At 52.5% G+C, this 20,951-nt stretch overlaps 4 protein-coding genes across 4 annotated transcripts in view; 3 read left to right on the top strand and 1 right to left on the bottom strand.

The window, feature by feature from the left end:
* Positions 1-13,241, top strand: part of KMT2A (lysine methyltransferase 2A) — a 40,126-nt gene extending 26,885 nt beyond the window's left edge. Inside the window, exons 27-36 of the mRNA XM_059488216.1 lie at positions 370-4,663; positions 4,975-5,055; positions 5,564-5,628; positions 6,009-6,179; positions 6,697-6,771; positions 7,044-7,218; positions 7,604-7,711; positions 8,156-8,239; positions 8,618-8,747; positions 9,111-13,241. Of these exons, the coding sequence (XP_059344199.1) occupies positions 370-4,663; positions 4,975-5,055; positions 5,564-5,628; positions 6,009-6,179; positions 6,697-6,771; positions 7,044-7,218; positions 7,604-7,711; positions 8,156-8,239; positions 8,618-8,747; positions 9,111-9,386 (5,459 nt within the window). The 3' untranslated portion in view covers positions 9,387-13,241. The remainder of the gene's footprint in view (positions 1-369; positions 4,664-4,974; positions 5,056-5,563; positions 5,629-6,008; positions 6,180-6,696; positions 6,772-7,043; positions 7,219-7,603; positions 7,712-8,155; positions 8,240-8,617; positions 8,748-9,110) is intronic.
* Positions 13,242-13,438: 197 nt separating this feature from the next.
* TTC36 (tetratricopeptide repeat domain 36) lies at positions 13,439-14,573 on the top strand. Its single transcript, XM_059488388.1, has 3 exons — positions 13,439-13,591; positions 13,836-14,024; positions 14,107-14,573. The coding sequence occupies exons 1-3, from the start codon at positions 13,483-13,485 to the stop codon at positions 14,373-14,375; spliced, it is 567 nt and encodes a 188-aa protein (XP_059344371.1). The 5' UTR covers positions 13,439-13,482; the 3' UTR covers positions 14,376-14,573.
* Positions 14,574-15,038: 465 nt separating this feature from the next.
* TMEM25 (transmembrane protein 25) lies at positions 15,039-17,109 on the top strand. Its single transcript, XM_059488213.1, has 6 exons — positions 15,039-15,123; positions 15,206-15,490; positions 15,728-16,018; positions 16,092-16,373; positions 16,472-16,558; positions 16,654-17,109. The coding sequence occupies exons 1-6, from the start codon at positions 15,039-15,041 to the stop codon at positions 16,725-16,727; spliced, it is 1,104 nt and encodes a 367-aa protein (XP_059344196.1). The 3' UTR covers positions 16,728-17,109.
* A 151-nt stretch (positions 17,110-17,260) lies between these two features.
* On the bottom strand, positions 17,261-20,910 carry IFT46 (intraflagellar transport 46). Its single transcript, XM_059488200.1, has 11 exons — positions 20,860-20,910; positions 20,508-20,675; positions 20,299-20,435; positions 19,982-20,056; positions 19,790-19,883; positions 19,332-19,460; positions 18,823-18,944; positions 18,668-18,734; positions 18,363-18,423; positions 18,004-18,089; positions 17,261-17,698 (listed from the first exon to the last, which is right to left on the bottom strand). The coding sequence occupies exons 1-11, from the start codon at positions 20,908-20,910 to the stop codon at positions 17,603-17,605; spliced, it is 1,086 nt and encodes a 361-aa protein (XP_059344183.1). The 3' UTR covers positions 17,261-17,602.
* Positions 20,911-20,951: the final 41 nt, after the last annotated feature.

Genomic DNA, 20,951 nt, shown 5'->3' on the forward strand with positions numbered 1-20,951 from the left:
ATATAGTAGTAGTGAGCCCAAAACATTGTAGTACCAGTTAGGGACTTAATATCTCAGTATTTTTCCAGAGAGAATCGGAAATCTGGTGTTGTAATTCAGCAGTTTCTGACTAGCGTTTTCTTCAAACTGATGTTGAAAATTCACATCTGAAGTTGAGATACCAAACCCTAAAATACAAGCTTGCTGAATTCTGGTTGAAGGTATCAGGTTTTTAACATCTATCTAAAGTATAAACACTGTGTGTTGGTGTTGTTTGTGAAAAGGTTTTGCTGGGCTTTAATTTCTAGTGTTTTTTCTGAAGGAATTGGATGTGCATTCCTTGTGAAGATTTAAGATCACCTGACAGTCTCTCTTGCCTTTGTTTCTTAGGAAGTCCTACCCCAGTGACCCATGAAATAGTGACAGTGGGAGATCCTTTGCTGTCCTCAGGACTGAAGAGCATTGGTTCTCGGAGACACAGCACCTCCTCTCTGTCACAGCAACAATCAAAACTCCGGATGATTTCCCCTACACGAGCTGGGAACACTTACTCCAGGCACAGTGTGTCTTCAGTTTCCAGCACGGGGGCTTCTTCAGAATATGAACCTACTGTCAAAAGTAGTGACCGCTTTGTGGGGTCAGTAAGCACAGGCCCTCCAAGTGCTCCAGTTCAAAGTTGCTCTACCAGTTCAGGCTCCCAGAAAACAGTGGCTACAACTGGAAATAAAACTTACCAGCTGAATGCATCTCAGTCTACAGAAGGGAAACATTCCAGCAGTTCAGATTTAGTAGCCAAAGGTGCACCTTCTAAGGGAGAGAAAATCAAAGCCTCAAAGGACCCAGATTATTTGTCTCATACTTTTGTTTCTGGAGGAAGCGCCAAAGTGTCTACTCAGCCAGCCAGTTCATCAGCCATGGAAATGAATAAAATAGGAACCTTTCAAGAGTGTTCAGGATCATTTTCTTCCAAAGAAGCAATACTGTTTCCACCTTTGCATCAGAGGGGCCCAAGGAAAGACAGAGATCAGCACATGGAACCTTTACAGCCAGAGAAAACAACTGCGGTTGATGAGATGGATGCAAAAACCTTGAAGGCTGCTGGAGTAAACAATAGATCTCCTGCAGCAAGTGAGCAGGTAGTTACTGCCCCCAGAGATAAACGTCACAAAGGCAAAAAGTTAATGAAAGACAGTTTTAAAGAAAAGCATTCCCTGAAATCTCTTACAGAGACAAGTCAGGCAGTGGGCAGTGATGAACTGAAAGCAGACTTTGGCAATCAGGGTTTGGCAACTGAACAAGTTAGTCAGAGGTTATGTAATAATATTCCTGCTGAAAAAGCTGGTGATAAGTCTCCATCTTCACAAGGGCCATCTAAAGGGACTGCAGTGCAGGCTGAAGCAGCCCTTAAGGAATCACAGGCACCCAGGAAACGCACTGTTAAAGTTACTCTGACTCCTCTCAAAATGGAAAGTGAAAACCAGTCTAAAAATGCACAGCAGGAAAGTGATGCTGAAACTCAGTCTGCAGGGGCAGACCTGGCTGCTTTGGCAGAGCCATCCTCAGCTTCAGAAAGCCCAGAAGAGAACCCTGTAATTCAGGGAAGTCCAAATGAACCACCAACACAGGAATCTCAGAATAGCACATATGAAAATTTGGCCATTCAAGATAACAGCTTGATGCTCCAGGAGGGTGCTAAGGCTCAAGAAGAAGGCTCATACAAGCGGAGGTATCCAAGGAGAAGTGCTCGGGCCAGATCCAATATGTTCTTTGGATTGACTCCTCTGTATGGTGTGAGGTCCTATGGAGAGGAAGACATTCCCTTCTACAGTAACTCAACGGGCAAGAAGCGAGGGAAGCGGTCGGCAGAAGGACAGGTGGATGGAGCAGATGATTTGAGCACATCAGATGAGGACGACTTATACTACTACAATTTCACAAGGACTGTGGTTTCCTCAAACACAGAGGAGAGGCTCGCATCCCATAGCTTATTCAGGGAGGAGGAGCAGTGTGATCTTCCAAAAATCTCACAGCTCGACGGTGTGGATGATGGAACTGAAAGTGATACAAGTGTCACAGCAACAACCAGAAAAGTCAGCCAAGTAACTAAAAGGAGTGGCAAAGAGAACGGGACAGAGAACTTAAAGCTGGACAGAACTGAAGAAGCTGGTGAGAAAGTCACCAAGAGCTCCACCGTCCACAAGACCGACCCCAAGATTGATAACTGCCACCCTGTGAGCAGGGTTAAAGCTCAGGGTCAGGACTCTCTGGAAGTGCAGCTGAGCTCGTTGGAAACGGGCCGCAGGGCTCATGCAGGCACACCTGCTGACAAGAATTTGCTGGACACTTTCAACACAGAACTTCTGAAATCCGACTCTGACAATAACAACAGTGATGACTGTGGGAACATACTCCCTTCTGACATCATGGACTTTGTGCTGAAGAACACACCATCTATGCAGGCCTTGGGAGAAAGTCCGGAGTCCTCGTCATCTGAACTCCTGACGCTTGGAGAAGGTTTAGGTCTTGACAGCAACCGTGGCAAGGATATGGGTTTGTTTGAGGTGTTCTCCCAGCAGCTACCCACCACTGAACCAGTGGACAGCAGTGTCTCTTCCTCCATTTCTGCAGAGGAGCAATTTGAATTGCCACTGGAGCTTCCTTCTGATCTCTCTGTTCTGACCACTCGCAGCCCTACGGTGCCCAGCCAAAATCACAACAGGCTTGCCGTCATTTCAGAGTCTTCACTTCCCTCCTCGGGAGAGAGGTCGATGCTTGCCTTGCCTTCCACAGAGTCTGGGGAGAAGAGAGTGACAGTCACAGAAAAACCTGCCTCTGGAGAAGGTGACACAGCTCTCCTGAGTCCAGGGGTAGACCCAAGCCCCGAAGGACACATGACTCCTGATCACTTCATCCAGGGTCACATAGATGCAGAGCACATAGCCAGCCCAGCCTGTGGCCCTGTCGAGCAAGGACATGGCAGCAACCAAGATTTAACAAGAAACAGCGGGACTCCGGGGATCCAGGTGCCGGTATCACCCACTGTTCCGCTCCAGAGCCAGAAGTATGTGCCAAACTCCACTGACAGTCCTGGGCCCTCGCAAATCTCCAACGCTGCGGTGCAGACAACTCCACCCCACCTCAAGCCAGCCGCAGAAAAACTTCTGGTAGTTAATCAAAACATGCAGCCCCTGTACGTCCTCCAAACTCTTCCCAATGGTGTCACACAAAAGATACAGTTAACACCTTCTGTTAGTTCTGCACAGAGTGTGATGGAAAGCAACACTTCAGTGCTGGGGCCCATGGGGAGTGGGCTCACGCTGACCACAGGACTGAATCCGAGCTTGCCTCCATCTCAGTCATTATTCCCTCCCACGAGCAAGGGTATACTGCCCATGTCCCATCACCAGCATATACATCCCTTCTCCACGCCTGCTCAGACAGGCTTCCCACCAAACATCAGCAGTCCTTCACCAGGTCTTCTAATTGGGGTGCAGCCACCCCCTGATCCTCAGCTCTTAGTGTCTGAAGCTAGTCAGAGGACAGACCTTGGTACTGCTGCTTCTACACCAGCTGCTGTCCTGGGCAAGAAACGGCCCATATCTCGTCTGCAGTCACGGAAGAACAAGAAGTTGGCTCCTTCTGGAACCCCTTCTGCTATAGCTCCTTCTGATATGGTCTCCAACATGACCTTAATTAATTTTGCTCCTTCCCAGATTTCTAACCACCCCCTGGACTTGGGAACCATTGCAAATTCAACATCCCATAGAACCGTTCCCAATATTATCAAAAGGTCAAAGTCTGGAGTCATGTATTTCGAGCAAACATCTTTGCTCCCACAAGGTGGGACCACTACTACTGCAGTCAGCACATCTCCCAGCATTATTGGTGCAGATGCCAGTCACCTCCCAGCAGGGCCTGTATCAGGCCTAACGTCGAGTTCCTCAGTGCTGAATGTTGTATCCATGCAGGCCACAGCAGCCCCTAGTACTGGTGGGTCAGTTCCTGGTCACGTTTTGGGACAAAGTTCAGTAACGTTAACAAGCCCTGGATTATTGGGGGACCTTGGTTCAATAAGCAACCTCCTGATCAAAGCTAGTCAGCAAAGCCTTGGTCTTCAGGAGCAGCATATGACTTTACCACCAAGTTCTGGGATGTTTTCGCAACTGGGAGCATCTCAGACTCCGTCTACGGCAGCCATGACAGCTGCATCAAGCATTTGTGTTCTACCCTCAGCACAGACAATGGGCATGACAGTCGCTCCGTCGACTGCTGACCCAGAAGGCTCCTACCAGCTTCAGCACATGTCACAGCTTTTAGCCAGCAAAACCGGGGTTGCATCCTCCCAGCTGGACCTTAGCACAGTTCCAGCAACCACGCAGTTGTCAAGCTTTCCACAGCTGGTCGATGTTCCGAACAATACCGGACTCGAACAAAGCAAGGCTTCCTCATCAGTGATGCATGCCAGCTCAGCGTCTCCAGGGGGCTCCCCATCACCTGGGCAGCAGTCTGCAAGTAGCTCTGTGCTGGGTGCCACAAAAATGAAGCCAAAAGTCAAACGAATCCAGCCGTTATTAGACAAAGGGAATGGAAAGAAGCACAAAACCTCTCATGCATGGGCTGGATCTTCTGAAGCTCACGTTCCCGAAAAAGGGGCTGGTGCTGTACCCCCGGTCTCGGTTACAGGGTAAGAGGAGAGTTTGATTTTGCTCATCCCTGAGGTTTTGTAACAGTATGAGAGAATCTTGCACTAGTTTCTCCAGCAAGTTGTGCAAGTCAAGGCAAATTGTGAAGTGCAACTTTTGATTCTGATGTGGAGCTGGAAGCGTGATCTGGTTCTCTGTATCTTACAAGCTGTTGTTGTTAGTTTTGTAATTCTGCAGAACTGCCAAATCTGTGTTGGCAACTCCCAATGGATACATTCCTGCTTTCCAGTCTCATTTATGGCACACATGGGTTGGCAGATACATTGAATGTTCCCAAATCTTTTTCTTCCAGGACTCCTGCTGTGAAGGCAGATGCGCAGGATGCAGCCAGTGTAGATCAGCCATTGCAGAAGCCACATGGGCAGTCTGCAGGGTAAGGGTTGAACAGACCTTTCTGTGTGGTTCTGCTCGCTGGCACTGAAGGACATTTGTTTGGAGAATGCAGGAAGTCTGGCATTCCTAGTTAAAATGCCTGGGGAGCTTTCAGTGGGGAATGTACAGTCACAATTTGATGCAATATGGAATCATTTTGCATTAAGCTGCATGTAGTTCTGGGAAGCTCAGTGCCTGCTGAGGAGATGCTCATTCAGCGGTGTCTGATTGTGTGTTGGCCTGCACCTTAATCCTGAGTGGGGCTGACACCAAGAGCGGGTCACAGGCTGTGTGGAATTAGGCTGCTGCCCACAGACTGACACAGGCTGCAAGCAGAAATGCTACTGAGTAGAATATTTTTGTTTGTTCATTTCCAACTGAATTGATGTCAGAACATTTGATCTGGAAAAAGATTCTTGCATCTGTCTAAGACTGCTGCTCAGGGTTGTTGAGGAAATGAGGCAGGTTGTTAGCTGTTTTTCTCCATGTTCTCCTCCTTCTCTCCCAAGGCAACCAGCTGTTGTCCCAGAATCTCAATCAACACAGAACTCAATAAATGAGCAAGAAAATGCAGGTATGTCACTTCTTCAAAAACACCTAGTCTCAGAATTCTTCAGGACTGGGAAAGTGGTGTTTGAAGATCTGATTTTTGTGTTTGTCATTCTGTCAGGAAAAGGGTCAGAGCTATTAGTTTGTGTTACCCTTGCTATAAGGGGAGGAAAGATTTGTTTGCTATTTGTAGATCTTGGACAAATAGTTTTGTCTCTGTTTTTAGTTTGTGAGAATTTCAGCACTTGAGATTTCACACTCTTACTGCAACACTCTAGAATTTTTTTCTTGGCTGGATTTGCTGGTGAAAAGGCAAGTCAGTAAGTTATTTTCAATCATGGAACACCAGGTGTAAAAACCATTCTTTCCAGTTCCCATCTTCATGCTGGCTTCTGTCTTTTCTAGGCTCAAAAGCTCTCGAGGAAGAAGAGGGCACTTTCAGCTCCCCGCTTATGTTTTGGCTTCAGCAAGAACAAAAGAGAAAAGAGTGTCTTGGTGAGAAGAAGCCAAAAAAAGGTTTGGTTTTTGAGATCTCTAGTGATGATGGTTTTCAGATCTGCGCAGAAAGCATTGAAGGTGAGAACTGCACAGTGTTGGTTTTAGCTGTCCTTACTAGAAGTAAAATTATTACTTCTGAGGACCTCTTATTTGCTTTATTTATAGATTTTAAAAAAGAGAAAGAGAAATCTCTTGGTTTACAGCCCTAGAACAATCCTAGTTCCTGATAATGTCTGGATTTTATTATTTATTTTGCAATATAATATATTCAGTGACCTATTATATATATCACTGACCCATTTTGTTTTATCAGTTGACCAATGATGTTGAATTGTAGTTTGTCAAGAAACAGGCAGTGTGGATCACACAGTGGAGTGTGTTGGGTGTCCAGACTTTTCCTCCAGACCAATTGCTGAACACCCTGCCTTATGCCAATATGAATTTGCAAGAGAATGAAAGCAATTAGATCCAAGGATCTTAATTTATGGCCTGTGGAAAGTTGGAAACTTCATATTCTCCAATTAGTTTATTTAAATATGAGTATCCCAGTGCTTGGATACCCTGTGACCATTTGTCATCTGTGTGTGTGCTGCAGATGCCTGGAAGTCTCTGACTGACAAGGTGCAAGAGGCCCGTTCAAACGCCCGCCTGAAGCAGCTGTCCTTTGCAGGTAACAGCCTGTGCTGAACATAGGAGAGCAAACAGATCTTTCTGTGAGGGTCTTAGACTCTCAATAGTTCCAGTTAGCCTGCTGCAGGCTTTGTGGAGGGTAATTTCTTCCCAATGGAAGGATTAGAAACTCTCACATAGAATGCAATAGCTAATACAGTGCTGCTGTGACAGCTGTGTGGTGTCCCAGCTCTTTATGACAAGCTGCTGTATCTTCCTGCTCCAAGTCTGCAGTGATAATTAGTTTTTGTTGTGCTCTACTTCTTGTTCCAGGTGTGAACGGTTTGAGGATGTTGGGGATTATCCATGATACTGTTGTGTTCCTGATAGAGCAACTGTATGGAGCAAAGCACTGCCACAACTACAAGTTCAGATTTCACAAGCCAGAGGAGGCTAATGAACCTCCTTTGAACCCGCATGGCTCTGCTCGGGCTGAAGTCCACCTGAGGCAAGTGTGAGCCTTGTCAGTATTGGGGTTAACAGCCCTTTGGCTCCATAACTTATGCTGTGGCAGGGCAGGAGCAGCAAACCTCTGCAGCACTAAAGCTCTCACATAAATGTTAAAAACTGGCACATGAAAATCAACCATTCAGCATCTTTGAATTCTGCACATTTTCCTGTGCCACTTTGTGGCCCCTTTGGTTTAACAAAGCTTTCCTAGCTGAGGCTGTTACTGGAGGTTCTCAGAACCTGCTGTGTCTGCCCTGATGCACTGGGCTTTAAGGGAGGGCAGAGTAGGGGAGGTGTGAGACAGTAAACACGTCAGACTGTTGTGGCAACCACGTTTATTTTCAGTCAGTAAACAAACTCCCTTTGGTCTCTTTAAATTGCAGGAAATCTGCATTTGATATGTTTAATTTCTTGGCGTCTAAACACCGACAGCCACCAGAATACAACCCAAATGATGAGGAAGAAGAAGAAGTGCAGCTGAAATCAGCTCGGTATGCATCAGGGCTTAAAGGTTCTAAGGGGAAAATAGTATTGGGATGTTAAAATGAGCAGATCACACTTCGTTAAGGGTTGTGTGCTTTGAGGGGTATTTAAACACTGAAAGCTGTCAAGCACTGCCAGATATAGAGGTAACTTCTGCAGTAACAAAAGAAGTGACAGCTGAGGGTGACTACCAGACTGGTCTGCCTTCAAATGCTTCTTTTCCTTACCAATGAAAACAATCTGATGAGAATTTGAGGAGGAAAGAAAGGAAATTATCTTTTAGATATATATATATATGAAAACACTGCATTTATTTTGATTGTATTATCTGAAGGCTGCAGTGTCTAAATTGTACAGTGTATAAATTACTCCACCTTGGAAAGTGCCCCAGATAATACATGGCACAGAGTCTCGTATACAGGTCATCACTTAGCTGTGCCTCTTTGTTCCAGGAGGGCAACCAGTATGGATCTGCCAATGCCCATGCGCTTCCGGCACTTGAAGAAGACCTCCAAGGAGGCAGTTGGTGTCTACAGGTATGTTTTTGCTCTGGTACCATTGTCTATAGGATAGGGGAAGGTGGAAACTGGAAACCTGCTGTGAAGCCAGACTGCAAAACTGAGGGGAAAAGAAGGCTTGAGATTTTTTTCCCTCTTCCTTCTCTCTGCCCAAGTTTTGTATTTGAAAAGTAATCCTCAGCACAGACCACTTGCTCCTTGCTGGCTTTACCTTGGCAATAGCTCAGATGTAGGCAGAGTGACCTGGTTGTGGTCTTGTTAGTGTTCCCTTAGAGACGGATTAACAGTACAACAGTGGTCCTTGTCACAGCCTGTTTTTTGCAGCCTTTGCAATCTGACATTCTTGAGCTTTGCTTGTCTCATTTGAAATAATTAGCTTTTCTTACTGCATTTTAGGTCTCCTATCCACGGCCGGGGTCTGTTCTGCAAAAGGAACATCGATGCAGGTGAGATGGTGATCGAATATTCAGGCAATGTCATTCGCTCCATCCTCACTGACAAACGAGAGAAATACTACGACAGTAAGGTGAGTTTTGGGCTTTTGCAGATGTTCTTAAAGAGTTTGGGAGAGCTAAAAAGTGGCTGTGAAGGTAGGACAGGCCTATATAAAAATTCTGTTGGGGACATCCCAAATTGTGTTTACTGATTTCTTGGGTTATTTTCATTCTAGCTGGAGCTTAAGAGGCTGGAGCTTTAGAGGCGCTTCTCTTTCCCTTCTGTGGTCTGGGATTAGTCGCAGTGAAATGTGGGGATGAAATGATTCAGGCAGGAGTGTGTCAGGCCCAGTGGATGGTGGCTGCAGACGCTCCCTCAGAGCTGGACTGTCTGCTGGGGCGGCTGTGCTGGGCTGCCCTGCCTGCACTAATCCTCCCCTGTCCTCCCTGCACAGGGCATCGGGTGCTACATGTTCCGCATTGATGACTCCGAGGTGGTGGATGCCACCATGCACGGGAACGCAGCCCGCTTCATCAACCACTCCTGCGAGCCCAACTGCTACTCCCGGGTCATCAACATCGATGGCCAGAAACACATTGTCATCTTTGCCATGCGCAAAATCTACCGAGGGGAAGAGCTCACTTATGACTATAAGTTCCCCATTGAAGACGCCAGCAACAAACTGCCCTGTAACTGCGGTGCCAAGAAGTGCAGGAAGTTTTTAAACTAGAACTTCCATCAGCTGCAAGTGAGCCCTGCAGGGCCTGGGGTGAACCAAAGCTTGGAGTGAGCCCCTTCCCGGCCACTGGGATGGGACAGAGAGGCCAGAAGCAGGAGTGAAGATGGACTGGGCTCAGGGACCTGAGACTGGCGGCTGTGTTTGTCCGAGTCCACATCTTCATGTCTCGCATGTGCACACTCACCCTTGTGAGAGACATGGGCGGCTGGAGAAGATCAGCATGGTTATGTTTTTGCTATTCTCATTTCCCCCCGCCCCCATATTTGTTTCTCAGCATGGGGCTAATGAGTGGGAGAGGAGAGGGAGGTCACCCCAGGCCCAGGCACAGGGCAGCAGTCATGGGTCGTGTCCCTCTCCGTCTCCTGGCCAGAGCTCTCCTTCCTACGGCTGAGTCAGTGGTTGGGTAGTGCAGTATTTGAGCTTGCCTCCTGGGGAGAAGGTCTGTGCCTTGCCAGCGGCCCCCAGGGACTGCATGTCTGCAAAACACTATGTGGGAGTAGGTGTGCAGGGGGCTGGCTTGGCTGCTCCTGAGGAGAGCAGGAAAGAGCAGCCCACAACTAGACACCAGAAGAGTTTGGCTGACATTGCTCTGAAATCCCTGCCTGAGAGCAGGGGAACTCCTGGTGTTCTTTGGCAAGGAGGGCTTGTGCCAACAGTTGGGGCACTGTAAATCTTTGCTAGCAAAGGCTCCAGTTCACCAGCACTCCCTCTGGGCCATGTGGGAGGGAGGTAGTCCTCTGGGTCCTGTCTCCAGCGGCTGGGTTCCTCCTCTGTCCAGCGAGCTCCTGGCACAGCCAGCCAGCAGTGTCTCGAGGAACTGAGGTCTCTGGAGAGAGGAGGGAGTGCGAGCCAGCCCGGCCTTGGCCGCACACCGCTGTGGAGCAGGAGCTGGGAAGGACTGGTGTGAAGGCACCCGCTCTGCTCTGCCCTGCCACAGTGTCCCAGGCCTTTGGGGGCAGGCAGGAGAGTGGCCCTGCAGCCTGTCATGGTCAGTCGTCTGGGTGTAGTCACGTTGTGTTCCCCAGAAAACACAGAAGGACACCAAAACGGAGCCAAAGTTCTCTGCAAAGGCAAGGCCAAGTGCCAGCTGGCCTCGCCCGCAGCATCCCGAAACACATAGGAAACGCAGGAGGCATTGGCACAGTGGATGAGGAACCAGGCCAGCTCTGAGCAGGTTGAGGGACACCACTGTCCTGGTTGGAGCAGTGTGAGTCCTCCTCCCTGTGGGATCTGCCCTGTGCCTCAGAGCAAAACCAGAGAGAGACAAATGAGAGACCCAAGCCTGACAGTGACAACATTGGATTCTGCTCTGTTCTGTTTACAGTTTAGTATTTAAGGTTTTATAAATGTAAATATATTTTGTATATTTTTCTATGAGAAGCACTTCATAGGGGAAAGCACTTATGACGAGGCTTTTTACAGTGGTATTATCCTAATTTAAGAGAATCTCTTTTTAATGATTTTTTTATTTTCATAGGATGGTTCTAGGAAATACCTGGCTGGACACAGTCTGAGCCTTTCTCCAGTGGGGGGGTTGCTTTAGTTTTGTTTTCTACTCTTGTTCTGCCTTTTTGACTTTAGTAACTGTCTCCGGGAGGGTTGACTGGACCTTAAACTGTATTTGCCCATAAGGACGGGGCAGGAGGGAGAGCTGCCCAGCATGGTATGAGTTTTGCTCTGTGGGAGGACAGTGTGTGACTCAGGCAGATAGTTTGATTCTGCCTTGCCCGTGCTGGTATCCTGCAAGGGTTTAAAAAAGAAAAGCAAGACAGGATGAGACGTGACACTCAATACCTCTTTGCTGGGAGGCCAGTCTGAGACACACACCTCCTGCCACAGTCTGTCCTTCAAAGGCAGATGGGTTTTTCTGCGCAGAAGGGAAAGCAGAAAGCGCCCGAGCTTTTCTGAGCTTTCCTGGTGGTTAGGTTGCAGTTGTTACAGGAGCCAGCTCTTCCTGGAGCTGATGTATCCGAGGGCTGCTCTGTACCGGCACTGGCAGTCGGTGGGGAATGGACGGGGAGTGCCCGCTGACTCCCCAGGTCTCTCAGAGGGGCATCTCCCATCCACTCCTCTCTGGTCTTGAGACTTCTTCCTCTGCCCTGAGAAGGAACAGCAGCGCTCGGAGGTTCAGAACCTGCCGATTTCCTTTTGTTATTGCACTGTGTGAGGATAATTTGTTGGTAACTGTTGAAAGCAAAGTCACATTGAGGCTGCATTTGTTACTGAGATGATTTGATGCACTGACAGTTTGGGAACGCACATACTTTGAGGAGCCCAGAGAGTGCCCACCCGGGGGATCTGGGCCCCGTGGCCCGGAGCACAGCTGCTCTTGGCCCTTTTCCTTCCGTTTCTGACGCGGGGCGGGGGCATAGCCCTCGCCATGGCAAAGCCCCTGATTTATCCCAGAGCTCAGCTACGCTTTCTCACCCCGCGCTCCCCGATTTCCTGGCTGCAGGAGGAGGTTCCCCTGGGCAGCGCTGCCCGGAGCCGCCCCGCGTGGGGAGGGGTGGGAAGGAGGGCGGAGGGGAGCGCTGTGCCTCGGGGGCCCGCAGAGCCGAGCGCCAGCCCCTCCTCCCCGGGCCAGCCGAGGCAGCGGTGCCCGCTTTGCTGCTATTCCCGTGTGGCCAGTGGAGCCGTCTGTCCCCGGGGCACCCCCGGGCCTGCCTGCCGCGCCCGGGCTGCCCAGGAGCACCCCGCTCCCCCTGTATGAATGTATATTTTATAAGGACTGACGCAGATCATGGTATCTGAAAATACTAAAAAAGGAACCTTAGGGCGTTTTGGGGTTTTTTTTGTACAAACCGACATGTTTTTTTTTTTAAGGAGAAGCGGGTCATTGCAAAGGGCTGGGTATCTTTTTTTTTCTGGTTTTCTTTCATTTCAAAGCAATACCAAGTTCTTCAGCAGGACGGTCTGTGCAGAATCATGCCATTCACCCATACACTGGTCCACTCTCAACACTTGCAAATTTTTTTATAACTATAAATACAATATATATAGGAACTAATATAGTAATGCACCGTGTAATGAAGCCTAGTTCAGTATCGGTTCATGGCTTTTAATTCTCTTTAACACTATAGATAAGGATTGTGTTACAGTTGCTCACAGCTCCAGGAAAGCCTTGCTGCTCACTCCCCGCTGGCAGCCAGGGCCAGAAGCTGGGAGCGGGTGGTTTGGCTTTTCCTGGCCCTTCTTGTTACAGTCAGTACTTGTACAACTTGGTTTCTTCCTTTCCTTCCTCTCGTTTTGGTTATGAATGTTGGGGTACCACCTACATATAGGGAAAAATGTGCTCTGTGCTTTCCTGGTATCTTTTTAACAAGGTACAGTAGCTTCGTCTATCGGCCGAGAACTATACTTGTGGTGTTTCTTTTATTGAACTTACAGTCTCTTTAGTAACTACAGATAGGTGAATAATTGTTTCAAAAAAGAAAAAAAAAAAAAAAGAAAAAAAAAAAAAAAGCTCTGCAAAGGCAAGGTTATGTTCTAGAAATACATTTCTTGACAACTTATCATGTATAACAAAAGTTTTTTTTCTTGTGTTCTTCCAATCTACTGGTTGTTTGGTTTTTTTGTTTTTTTGGCTTTGGTTTTTTGGGTTTTTTTTAAAAAAGAGGAAACGTGTCTAAAGTACATCAGTGTTAACTCCCTGCCACAGGGAAGAAGGAAATACTTTAATAGTTTAAAAAAATGCTGAAAGCTCTGCAAAAGACTGAATGTAAAAATAAAAAGTGTACATAGTTGTAAAAAAAAAAAAAAGGAGTTTTTAAACATGTTTATTTTCTATGCACTTTTTTTTATTTAAGTGATAGTTTAATTAATAAACATGTCAAGTTTATTGCTGCAGAGGGCTCTCTCCATTTCTTCTTGAGAACTGAGAAGCTGCTGCTTCTCCAGGACGCTCACAAGGGCTGGGAGCCCCTGGCCAGCGCCAAGGGCTGCCCGGGGTGTTCAGTGCGGAGCCCTCGGCCCCGGCTGTGCCCCTGACCTTGGCCGGGCGGTGGGGCCCCAGCCCAGGCTGCCATAGGACGAGGCAGGGTGAACATTAACTGGGCTGCGGCAGCCACAGCCGCAGTGACACAGCAGCATGGCCACAGCCAACGACAGGGCCGTCCTGCAGACCATCTTCAACCCCAGCACCCCTTTTGGGGATATCCCAGGGTTGGATGAGGAGGAGGAGGATGTCCAGGACGAGGGTGAGTGATGATGCATCAGGTTCTCCCTGGAATTGCCAGCAGGGTCCCCACAGGGCAAGCAGGTGGGCAGGGAAGGAGGCTCTGCAGGCTGGGAGCAGAGCCTGCTTGAGGATGGACGTCGGCACCCTGTCCTGTGTCTGTTCCCTTCTGGACAGGGAGTGCAGGGTGGCAGTGGGACGGGGCCCCGTGGGTCGTCCTGGTGCCTCCACTTCCCAGTTACGGTCTCCCGTTTGCACTGCAACAGTGGAAGCTTTTCCGTTGGAGCTGCTGGATCAAGTGCGGGAGCTGGAGCTGCAGGGCGTTTCTGCAGCTGAGTCAGGAGACATCAGCACGGCCCTGGAGCGGTTCAGCGAGGCCATTCGCCTGCTGCCCGAGCGCGCCTCGGGCTACAACAACCGGGCCCAGGCGCTGCGTTTGCGCGGAGACGTGGCAGGTGAGCGGCGCAGGTGAGCGGCGCAGGTGCGGGCGGTCTCCTGGAAGCCCCAGCCCCTACCGACGCCTGCCCTCGTTGCCAGGTGCCCTGCAGGACCTGGACGCTGCCATACGGCTGAGCCGCGGCCGCGGCCGTGCCGCCTGCCAGAGCTTCGTGCAGCGCGGCCTCATCCACCGGCTGCAGGCGCGGGACGAGGACGCCCGGCGGGACTTGGAGCGCGCAGCGCGCCTGGGCAGCGCCTTCGCCCGACAGCAGCTCGTGCTCCTCAACCCCTACTCTGCGCTCTGCAACCAAATGCTCTGCGAGATGCTCGGTCGGCTGCGCAACCCCGATGGGGCCGGGAGCGACTGAGACGGGCAGGAGATGGGCTGGGTAGAGCCGTGCTCCTGAGCTGGCCCAGGCAGACACGCCCAGAAAAGGTCCACCTCAGGTGCCAGAGCTCCCGTGCCTCCCTCTGGCTAACAGCCAGGGACGGGAAAGCACCAAAGCACCTTGCTGTGTGTGTCTCGCTGTGCTCAACCCCGAATAAAGCTCCCTCTGTTCCCAGCACCTGGGCTCTGCTCGTGGCATTGCAGGAGGCATTGTGGTGCGATTCCCAAGCGTGCACAGCCCCGGTGAGATGGGTGCCGCGGCGGGCGCAAGTCTGGGCCCTCTTCCTGCAGGGGGGAGATGGGAATCGCGGGGACGCGCACACCCCGTCCCGGCCGGGCAGCCCCGGCAAGCGGCGGCCCCGAGCCCGCGGCTGCGCGCGGCGATCGCGCTCGGGGAGGCGGCGACGGGGCCCGGCCAGAGGGACGAGCGCTCGCAGCCGCGCCGGGCCCGCCCCCGCGCCTCATGCACTGCCCTGCCCGCCGGGCCCGGGCGCAGAGCCGCACTGCAGACTGGGCTGCACACGGCAGCAGCAATGCTGCAGGTAAGGTGCGCCTGGGCCACATCCTCCGACCCTGCTGTGTGCTGGAACACCACGTCCCTGCTCTAGCTGCGTCTCCTAGCGCTGAGCACGGCTGATACAACATGGGGTGTGCCAGCGGCTGGCCGGGGGCTGCCCTTGCCCTCCTGCTGCTACCGCTGCTCAGCCTCCTGGCGCTCTGCTTGGCAGGTGAGGCTCTGGTGGGGTGCGGTGCATGACGCCCAGAGCAGGACCCCTGCCACAGCTCTGATGCGGGGGGGCTCTCTGGCAGCACTGGAGGAACTGGACCCCGCCACTGAGAGGCAGCCGCGAACAGTGTGCACCCTGCAGGAAGGGGAGAGTCGTATCTTCACCTGCTGGGTGCCCCGGCCAGCCCCCGGTGCCACGCTGGCCTGGTACCTCAACGGTCAGAAACAGGAAGTGAACCTCTCGACTGCAGACACTGCCAGCATCCTCACCTTCACTGGCCAGCGCTCCGACCACCAGCTCAACTGCTCCCTGACCATCCCGACCTCCAGTGAGAGCTACAACACCTCCATCCTTCTCAATGTGCAGTGTAAGGTCCGCGGTGCTGGCCTGCTCCAGACTGGGATGTGGGGAGGGTGTGTGGGGCTCCCATCCAGCCTGGGCAGGACCATAACCTGCATCCATCACAGCCATAGCAGGGCAGCATCTTGTCAGTCCTGTGCAAACGAGGTAGACAAGTGCTCCTGGACCCAGGCGAGACAAATCCTGCTCTCAGCTGTGTTGTCCCCATCCCTCCCCCCCATCTCACTGCCTGTTTTTTACCCAGATAAGCCAGAGATCCTCCAGGAAGGTGCCCACTACCAGCAGGTTGAGGGCACTGGCCTTCTCCTGGTGCTCTTTGTGCTGGTGCAAGCCAACCCACCTGCCAGCATCACCTGGATGGACAAGCATGGGCATGTGATGGCTAACACCTCCAAATTTCTCCTTCTGGGTGCCACGAGCTACCCAGGCCTGGCCAACCACTCACTCCACATCCATCTTAACTGCACAGCTGGAAACCTCTCCATCAGTGCAGCCAACAGTGTGGGCATCACCACTGCCTCCCTCCTGCCCACAGGTAACTGTTGAGGGGTGGGCATGGTGCAATGGCCCTGTGGAAGGGTGCTGATGGCTCTGCACTGCCGGTGCAGGTCTGCTGGATGCCCGTGTGGAGCTGCCTGTCCTGGGAGTTGCCATTGGAGCAGCCCTGGCCCTATCTGCCCTGCTCAGCCTGGGCTCCTGTGCTGCCTGCCTGGCATGTCGCTTGCCCGAGCTTATGCGAGGTCCGGGGCAAGCAGGACCCAGCCCACGGAGCCAGTGCTCCCAGTGCAGCAGCTGTGAGCCCCCGCAGCCCCAGGGCACACGTCTGCCCCGCCAGACTCAGTCCCTGCCACCCAACCTGCGCCTCGGTGACCTTGCACAGGAAGAGGGAGGTAAAACCCTGATGTGCCAGTGCAGCACATGTGGGGCTGCGGGTCTTGTCTGGGTGAAGGATAGATGTCCTGGCTCTTATTCCTTTGCTTCCCTGCAGCTTCCCCCAAGGATGCAGGAGCCAGTGCTAGGGGAGAAGAAAGTGCCCTGCTAGGACTGGAAAACTCCCTGGTCCGCAGCAAGCTTGGTAAGGGAGCAGGTGGGCAAGCAGCCCTAAAAATGTGCCGTGAGACGTGGAGCTCCGTGGCTGCCCCAACAGGCAATGAGTTCTTTGTCCTGCAGGTTTTATCCAGCTCCCAGTGTCTGGGCGCATCTACAAAGTGCCCAGCATGAGCAGTGATGAGATCTGGCTGTGAGCTGCAGCGTGGTGCCCGTGAGCCAGGGCTGTGCCAGAGCTGAGCAGCTGAGGGTGCCAGGAAGGCCGCGGTGGAAGTGGCAGCTGACCAGCCCCAGCTCTGTGCTGTGCAAGGCTTGGGAGCTGTGCCATCAGCCAAGGCATGGTTAAATGTAGTCCCTGAACTTTACTGATATTCTGTTATAATCAAAATGCATCAAAACCGTTTATAGCCAGGCTCCAGCACTGCAATTCCTCTCGGGGTAAAGCCAAGCACCAGCTTTGCTTTAGCAGGTTTGTGACTCCCTGCATGACCCTCTTTGCCCCTGTCCCTGCTGCTGTGGCAGACGGGTGGGAGGTCAGTGGAGCAGGGGCTGAGGAGACCCCAACAGCAATAAACTGAATTCAAGCATCTCTGTGGTGCCATACAGGTTATTTCTGCTTGACAGGAGCTAAGGGACTCTTCTCAAAAGGAAAGGGGGTTCAATAATAAGGAGCAGAGGAAATTCAAGGTCTCCAGGTCAGAGCTTGCAACACCCTGAGCAGATCTGAGCGTTGTGTTTGAATGTGGAATTTATTCCTGTTTGCTCCAGCCCTTATAGTGTGTGCTGAAGGAGCCTCTGCTCTGCAGCACCTGTGGCAGAGAGAGCTTGACCCTGGGAAAGGCTGGTTTAATGCTGAACTCCTTGGGAACAAGTCAAAAATGGAGCCATTAGGCAGCTTCTGCAACAAATATGGTGAGTCAAGCCCTACTCCCTAACACAGAGCAGCCCAGCAATGTCTCTGAGATCAGAGAGGCTTCTGATTTGCTGTGTGGTATCCCCCAACCTGCTCTGGGTACACCTCAGTGTCCAGTGGCAGACAGTGATCCAAGAGATGAGGCTTTAATGTACAGCATCAATTAAAGCTCAACACCTCTGCCTCCGCTGCTTGTGAGGGTGGGTTGGATGGTGGGCTCCTGCCCTTCTGCCCATCAGCCAGGGGCTTGAAGTGCTGCAGGGAAAAGAACATGCTCATGCAAAGATTTGACTCCCACTGCTCAGAGCACCCTGAGGTGTGCTCAGCCACCACCCCAAGGAGATGCACTCAGGCTTGTGCTGGCCTGTTGAACAACATGGCACCTCAGCCCAGAGCACAGCCCAGCTCCCTGCGTCAGGCAGAGGCACCAGGGAGAGAGAGCATCAGCTGGGAACGTGTTCTCTGGGGCCCACCAGCCCTCTGCACACCCCACTGGCATCACAAAGCCAGATGTGAAGGGCCCAGCTGTGCAGTGCTGCTCGCTGGGTGGAGCTGCATACCTGCGAGTTCTTGAACTCCAAGAAGAGGGAGAAGAGGACGTGCAGAGGGTGGATCCGGCTCTTGTACACGGGGATGTCCAGAATGGCTGTGGGCGAGATCAGAGCGTGTGAGGGCACCTGATCTGCACTGCCCCACACAGAGCATTGTCAGGAAGGGCTGAACTCCCACTGCCCCCACCACTGGGGCTCCACGCACCAAAGACTGCAGCCCCCTGCAGTGCAAGAGCCCACCTCCCACTGAAGCAGGCGAAATAATCCCGAGTGCTCGGGGCTGAGCCTGCAGCTAAAGCTCCCTGGCTTTCAGTGAGAGTGCCAGGCCAGCGCCACGTTGTGTCCGCAGCACGGCCTCCCCAGCTCACCGCAGATCATGTCGATGTACTCGGCAAGGTCACAGCTCATCTCCGCGCTCGGAAGACCCACCTGCAACAGACAGGGCTGTCAGATCTGCTCCGACTGCTCGAGCCTGGGAGCAAACAGAGGCCACTGGGGCAGCAGCTGGGAACTCCCCGGCTGGGCTGCTCCCCAGCTTCTGCCCAGGGCGGAACCGTGAGGAGGAACAAGCCCAAGAGGCTGGGCTGTGGGATGGAGCAGGCACCCAGCTTTAATGGGAGATGGTTTCTAAGACCAAGCACTGAGCTAACCACTGGTCACCCAGACCATATACCTTTCCCAGGAGCTCCTCGAATTCTGGTGACCATTCTTGCATCAGGGTCTCGATGTCAGGCATTGGCCTGCCAGGGAAGATTAGAACATCAACTTCAGCATCAAACACAACCTTCCACTGCTAGCTACTCCATCAGGAGTAATCCAGTAACTCACCTGGAGTAATGGACTGTGGCAGGAGGCTTGCAGCGATGCAGTTCACTAATACTTTCAATCCAGCTCTCAATGGCTTTAGGGTTATTTTCTGCATTCTCCAAACTCTTCACTTTTATTTGCTGCTAAAAACACAAATATAAACCTGGAAGTGTTTAATGGTGTTTTAGGGCTTTTTGGGAGAGCTGCATTCACTTCTGGTGAACCAGGCCTTCTCTCTTTCCCAGCTGCACTTTACCAATGGATTTCTGCAAGCAAAATGCCAACTAAAACTAGGTATGAACAAGCAAAAGGAAATAAAGCATCACCTGAAGTGAACAGACCCAGAGTTCATATCAAGACTTGGCTGAAGCAAGGCTCAAATCCACTGCAGTTTAAAACTATGGATTAAAGCAAAAGGTCTGGTTTTGCTGCTTTTAAAGTAAACTTCTCAGCTGTAAGAGTAAAATGCCATGGTTTTACTGCAGGAAATGTGACCTGCAGTAAGTGTGACCTCCCTCTCCCTGACTCACCGTGATGTTGTGCTGCTTGGAGTTCTCTGTCAGCCAAAGGGAGAGCACGGTGGGGTCTGACTGCTTGGTTGAGGGCTCATCCAGGACCAGCAGGCCAAGGTTGTCAGGCTTGCCATCAGGACGAGGAACCTGCAGGAAAACAGAGCCCTGTTCTCTGGGGATCCAGGGCAGGTGCCTTCCTACGGGCTCTCTCAGATGTGCGTTCTATGTAGGGTGCTGCCTGAAAAGCACACGGTGTTGGAGAAGGAAAGCCCAGGCTTTCCCCCAAGTTACCCAAGTGCTGTTTGGGAGGTGACCAAACCACCAGTGTAGTTTTCCAGGTCTCTGCTCATCACATCTGACAGAGCAGGGGCAGACCAGAGCCCAGGCTGCACCGCCTGGCTGCCTGCCTGCTCTGAGCCTGCGTTCTGTTTCGGTTCGTGGAGCAGGACAGAGAGGGGAACCTGAAGAAACTGTACCTTTAGGAATGCATCGATGTCTCCAACAGCAGGAATAAAGTCTGGAATAAAAGGCTGCAGCTTGTGCTCAATCTCTATTGTTTTGGGAGTGTACCTGGAAAAAAACACCACCACAGCATAGGTGACTAGAGACCGTACTGCAATAATTGACACAAAGGAGAGCCAAGAGCAGGCTAAAACCCTTCCACTCACCTCTTGATGTATTCAAAGAGATCTTTGATTTCAGAGGACACCTGCAGGTAGTCACAATCTGCTGGATTGAAGTCACTAAAAGAAGGAAGAGAGTAGAGGGAGAAGATTAGCATCTCCTGGGCACAGCAAACAAGCCCGGGACAGGTTCGCCAGCTGGAGGAACCACCATCCTGAAGCATCGGGGAGGAGGAGGCAGGAGCTGCCTGTCCCGATGCCACGACTCTGCTCACGCTCGTGGGATCTGGGGAAACCGGAGGAGCTGACAGGGCCCGAAAGGCACCCACCAGCCTCAGCCCGTGGCCAGGAACGCCGCTCACCCCTCCAGCGTGGCCCCGTGCTCCTCCGAGTCCTCCTCCGAGTCGCTCTCCGAGGAATCTTCCTCCGAGTCCTCATCGTCCTCGTCGTCATCCTCGCTGAAGGTGGCTGGGCCGGGGAAGTGTGCGGCTGCCTCCTCCTGGACGAGAGCCGGGTCTCACGGGATATCACCGAGCCCCCGGGGCCGGGCCCCCGCCCGCTGCGCTCGTACCTTCCCTCCGCTGCCCCGGCCGCCGCTCCCGGCCGCTCCGACCGGCACCCCGGGCCGACGGGAGTCCCGCAGGCGGCCCGCCGTCCCCGCCAGCGGCGAGCGGGCTCCGGGATCGGCCTCAGGCAGCTCCAGGCTCTCGTCGTACGGCTGGTTCTCCACCGGGCGGGGCTGCGCCGAGAGCCGAACTCAGCGGCGGCGAGGCCCGGGACGGCCCGGCGCCCGCACCCACTGTGTGCTGCCACGCCGTGTCCCGTGCCCCACCTCCGCCCGCGCCCCGTGTCCCGTTGTGTCCCCCGTGTCCCCCGTGTCCCATCTCAGCCCGTTGTGTCCCGCCGTGTTGCCCGTGCCCCACCTCCGCCCGCCTCGCTTCCCGCCGCGCCGCCGCCGCCGCCGCCGTCGCCATGGCGACTCCGCCCGCCGCGCCCGTAGCGCCCACTCGGCCCG

The sequence above is a fragment of the Ammospiza nelsoni genome, chromosome 24 (assembly GCF_027579445.1).
Source record: "Ammospiza nelsoni isolate bAmmNel1 chromosome 24, bAmmNel1.pri, whole genome shotgun sequence".
Lineage (NCBI taxonomy): Eukaryota > Metazoa > Chordata > Aves > Passeriformes > Passerellidae > Ammospiza > Ammospiza nelsoni.

What these genes read in the sequence shown, in the direction of transcription:
- TTC36 (XM_059488388.1), top strand. Translation starts at nt 13,483, where the DNA reads ATGGCCACAGCCAACGACAGGGCCGTCCTGCAGACCATCTTCAACCCC. An exon ending in GGAGGATGTCCAGGACGAGG is followed by an intron (nt 13,592 to 13,835) that starts GTGAGTGATGAT and finishes GCACTGCAACAG; the next exon opens with TGGAAGCTTTTCCGTTGGAG. An exon ending in TTTGCGCGGAGACGTGGCAG is followed by an intron (nt 14,025 to 14,106) that starts GTGAGCGGCGCA and finishes CCTCGTTGCCAG; the next exon opens with GTGCCCTGCAGGACCTGGAC.
- TMEM25 (XM_059488213.1), top strand. Translation starts at nt 15,039, where the DNA reads ATGGGGTGTGCCAGCGGCTGGCCGGGGGCTGCCCTTGCCCTCCTGCTG. An exon ending in CCTGGCGCTCTGCTTGGCAG is followed by an intron (nt 15,124 to 15,205) that starts GTGAGGCTCTGG and finishes GCTCTCTGGCAG; the next exon opens with CACTGGAGGAACTGGACCCC. An exon ending in CCTGGTCCGCAGCAAGCTTG is followed by an intron (nt 16,559 to 16,653) that starts GTAAGGGAGCAG and finishes TTTGTCCTGCAG; the next exon opens with GTTTTATCCAGCTCCCAGTG.
- IFT46 (XM_059488200.1), bottom strand. Translation starts at nt 20,910, where the DNA reads ATGGCGACGGCGGCGGCGGCGGCGGCGCGGCGGGAAGCGAGGCGGGCG. An exon ending in GGGAAGCGAGGCGGGCGGAG is followed by an intron (nt 20,676 to 20,859) that starts GTGGGGCACGGG and finishes CTCTCGGCGCAG; the next exon opens with CCCCGCCCGGTGGAGAACCA. An exon ending in GTACATCGACATGATCTGCG is followed by an intron (nt 18,090 to 18,362) that starts GTGAGCTGGGGA and finishes TCTCGCCCACAG; the next exon opens with CCATTCTGGACATCCCCGTG.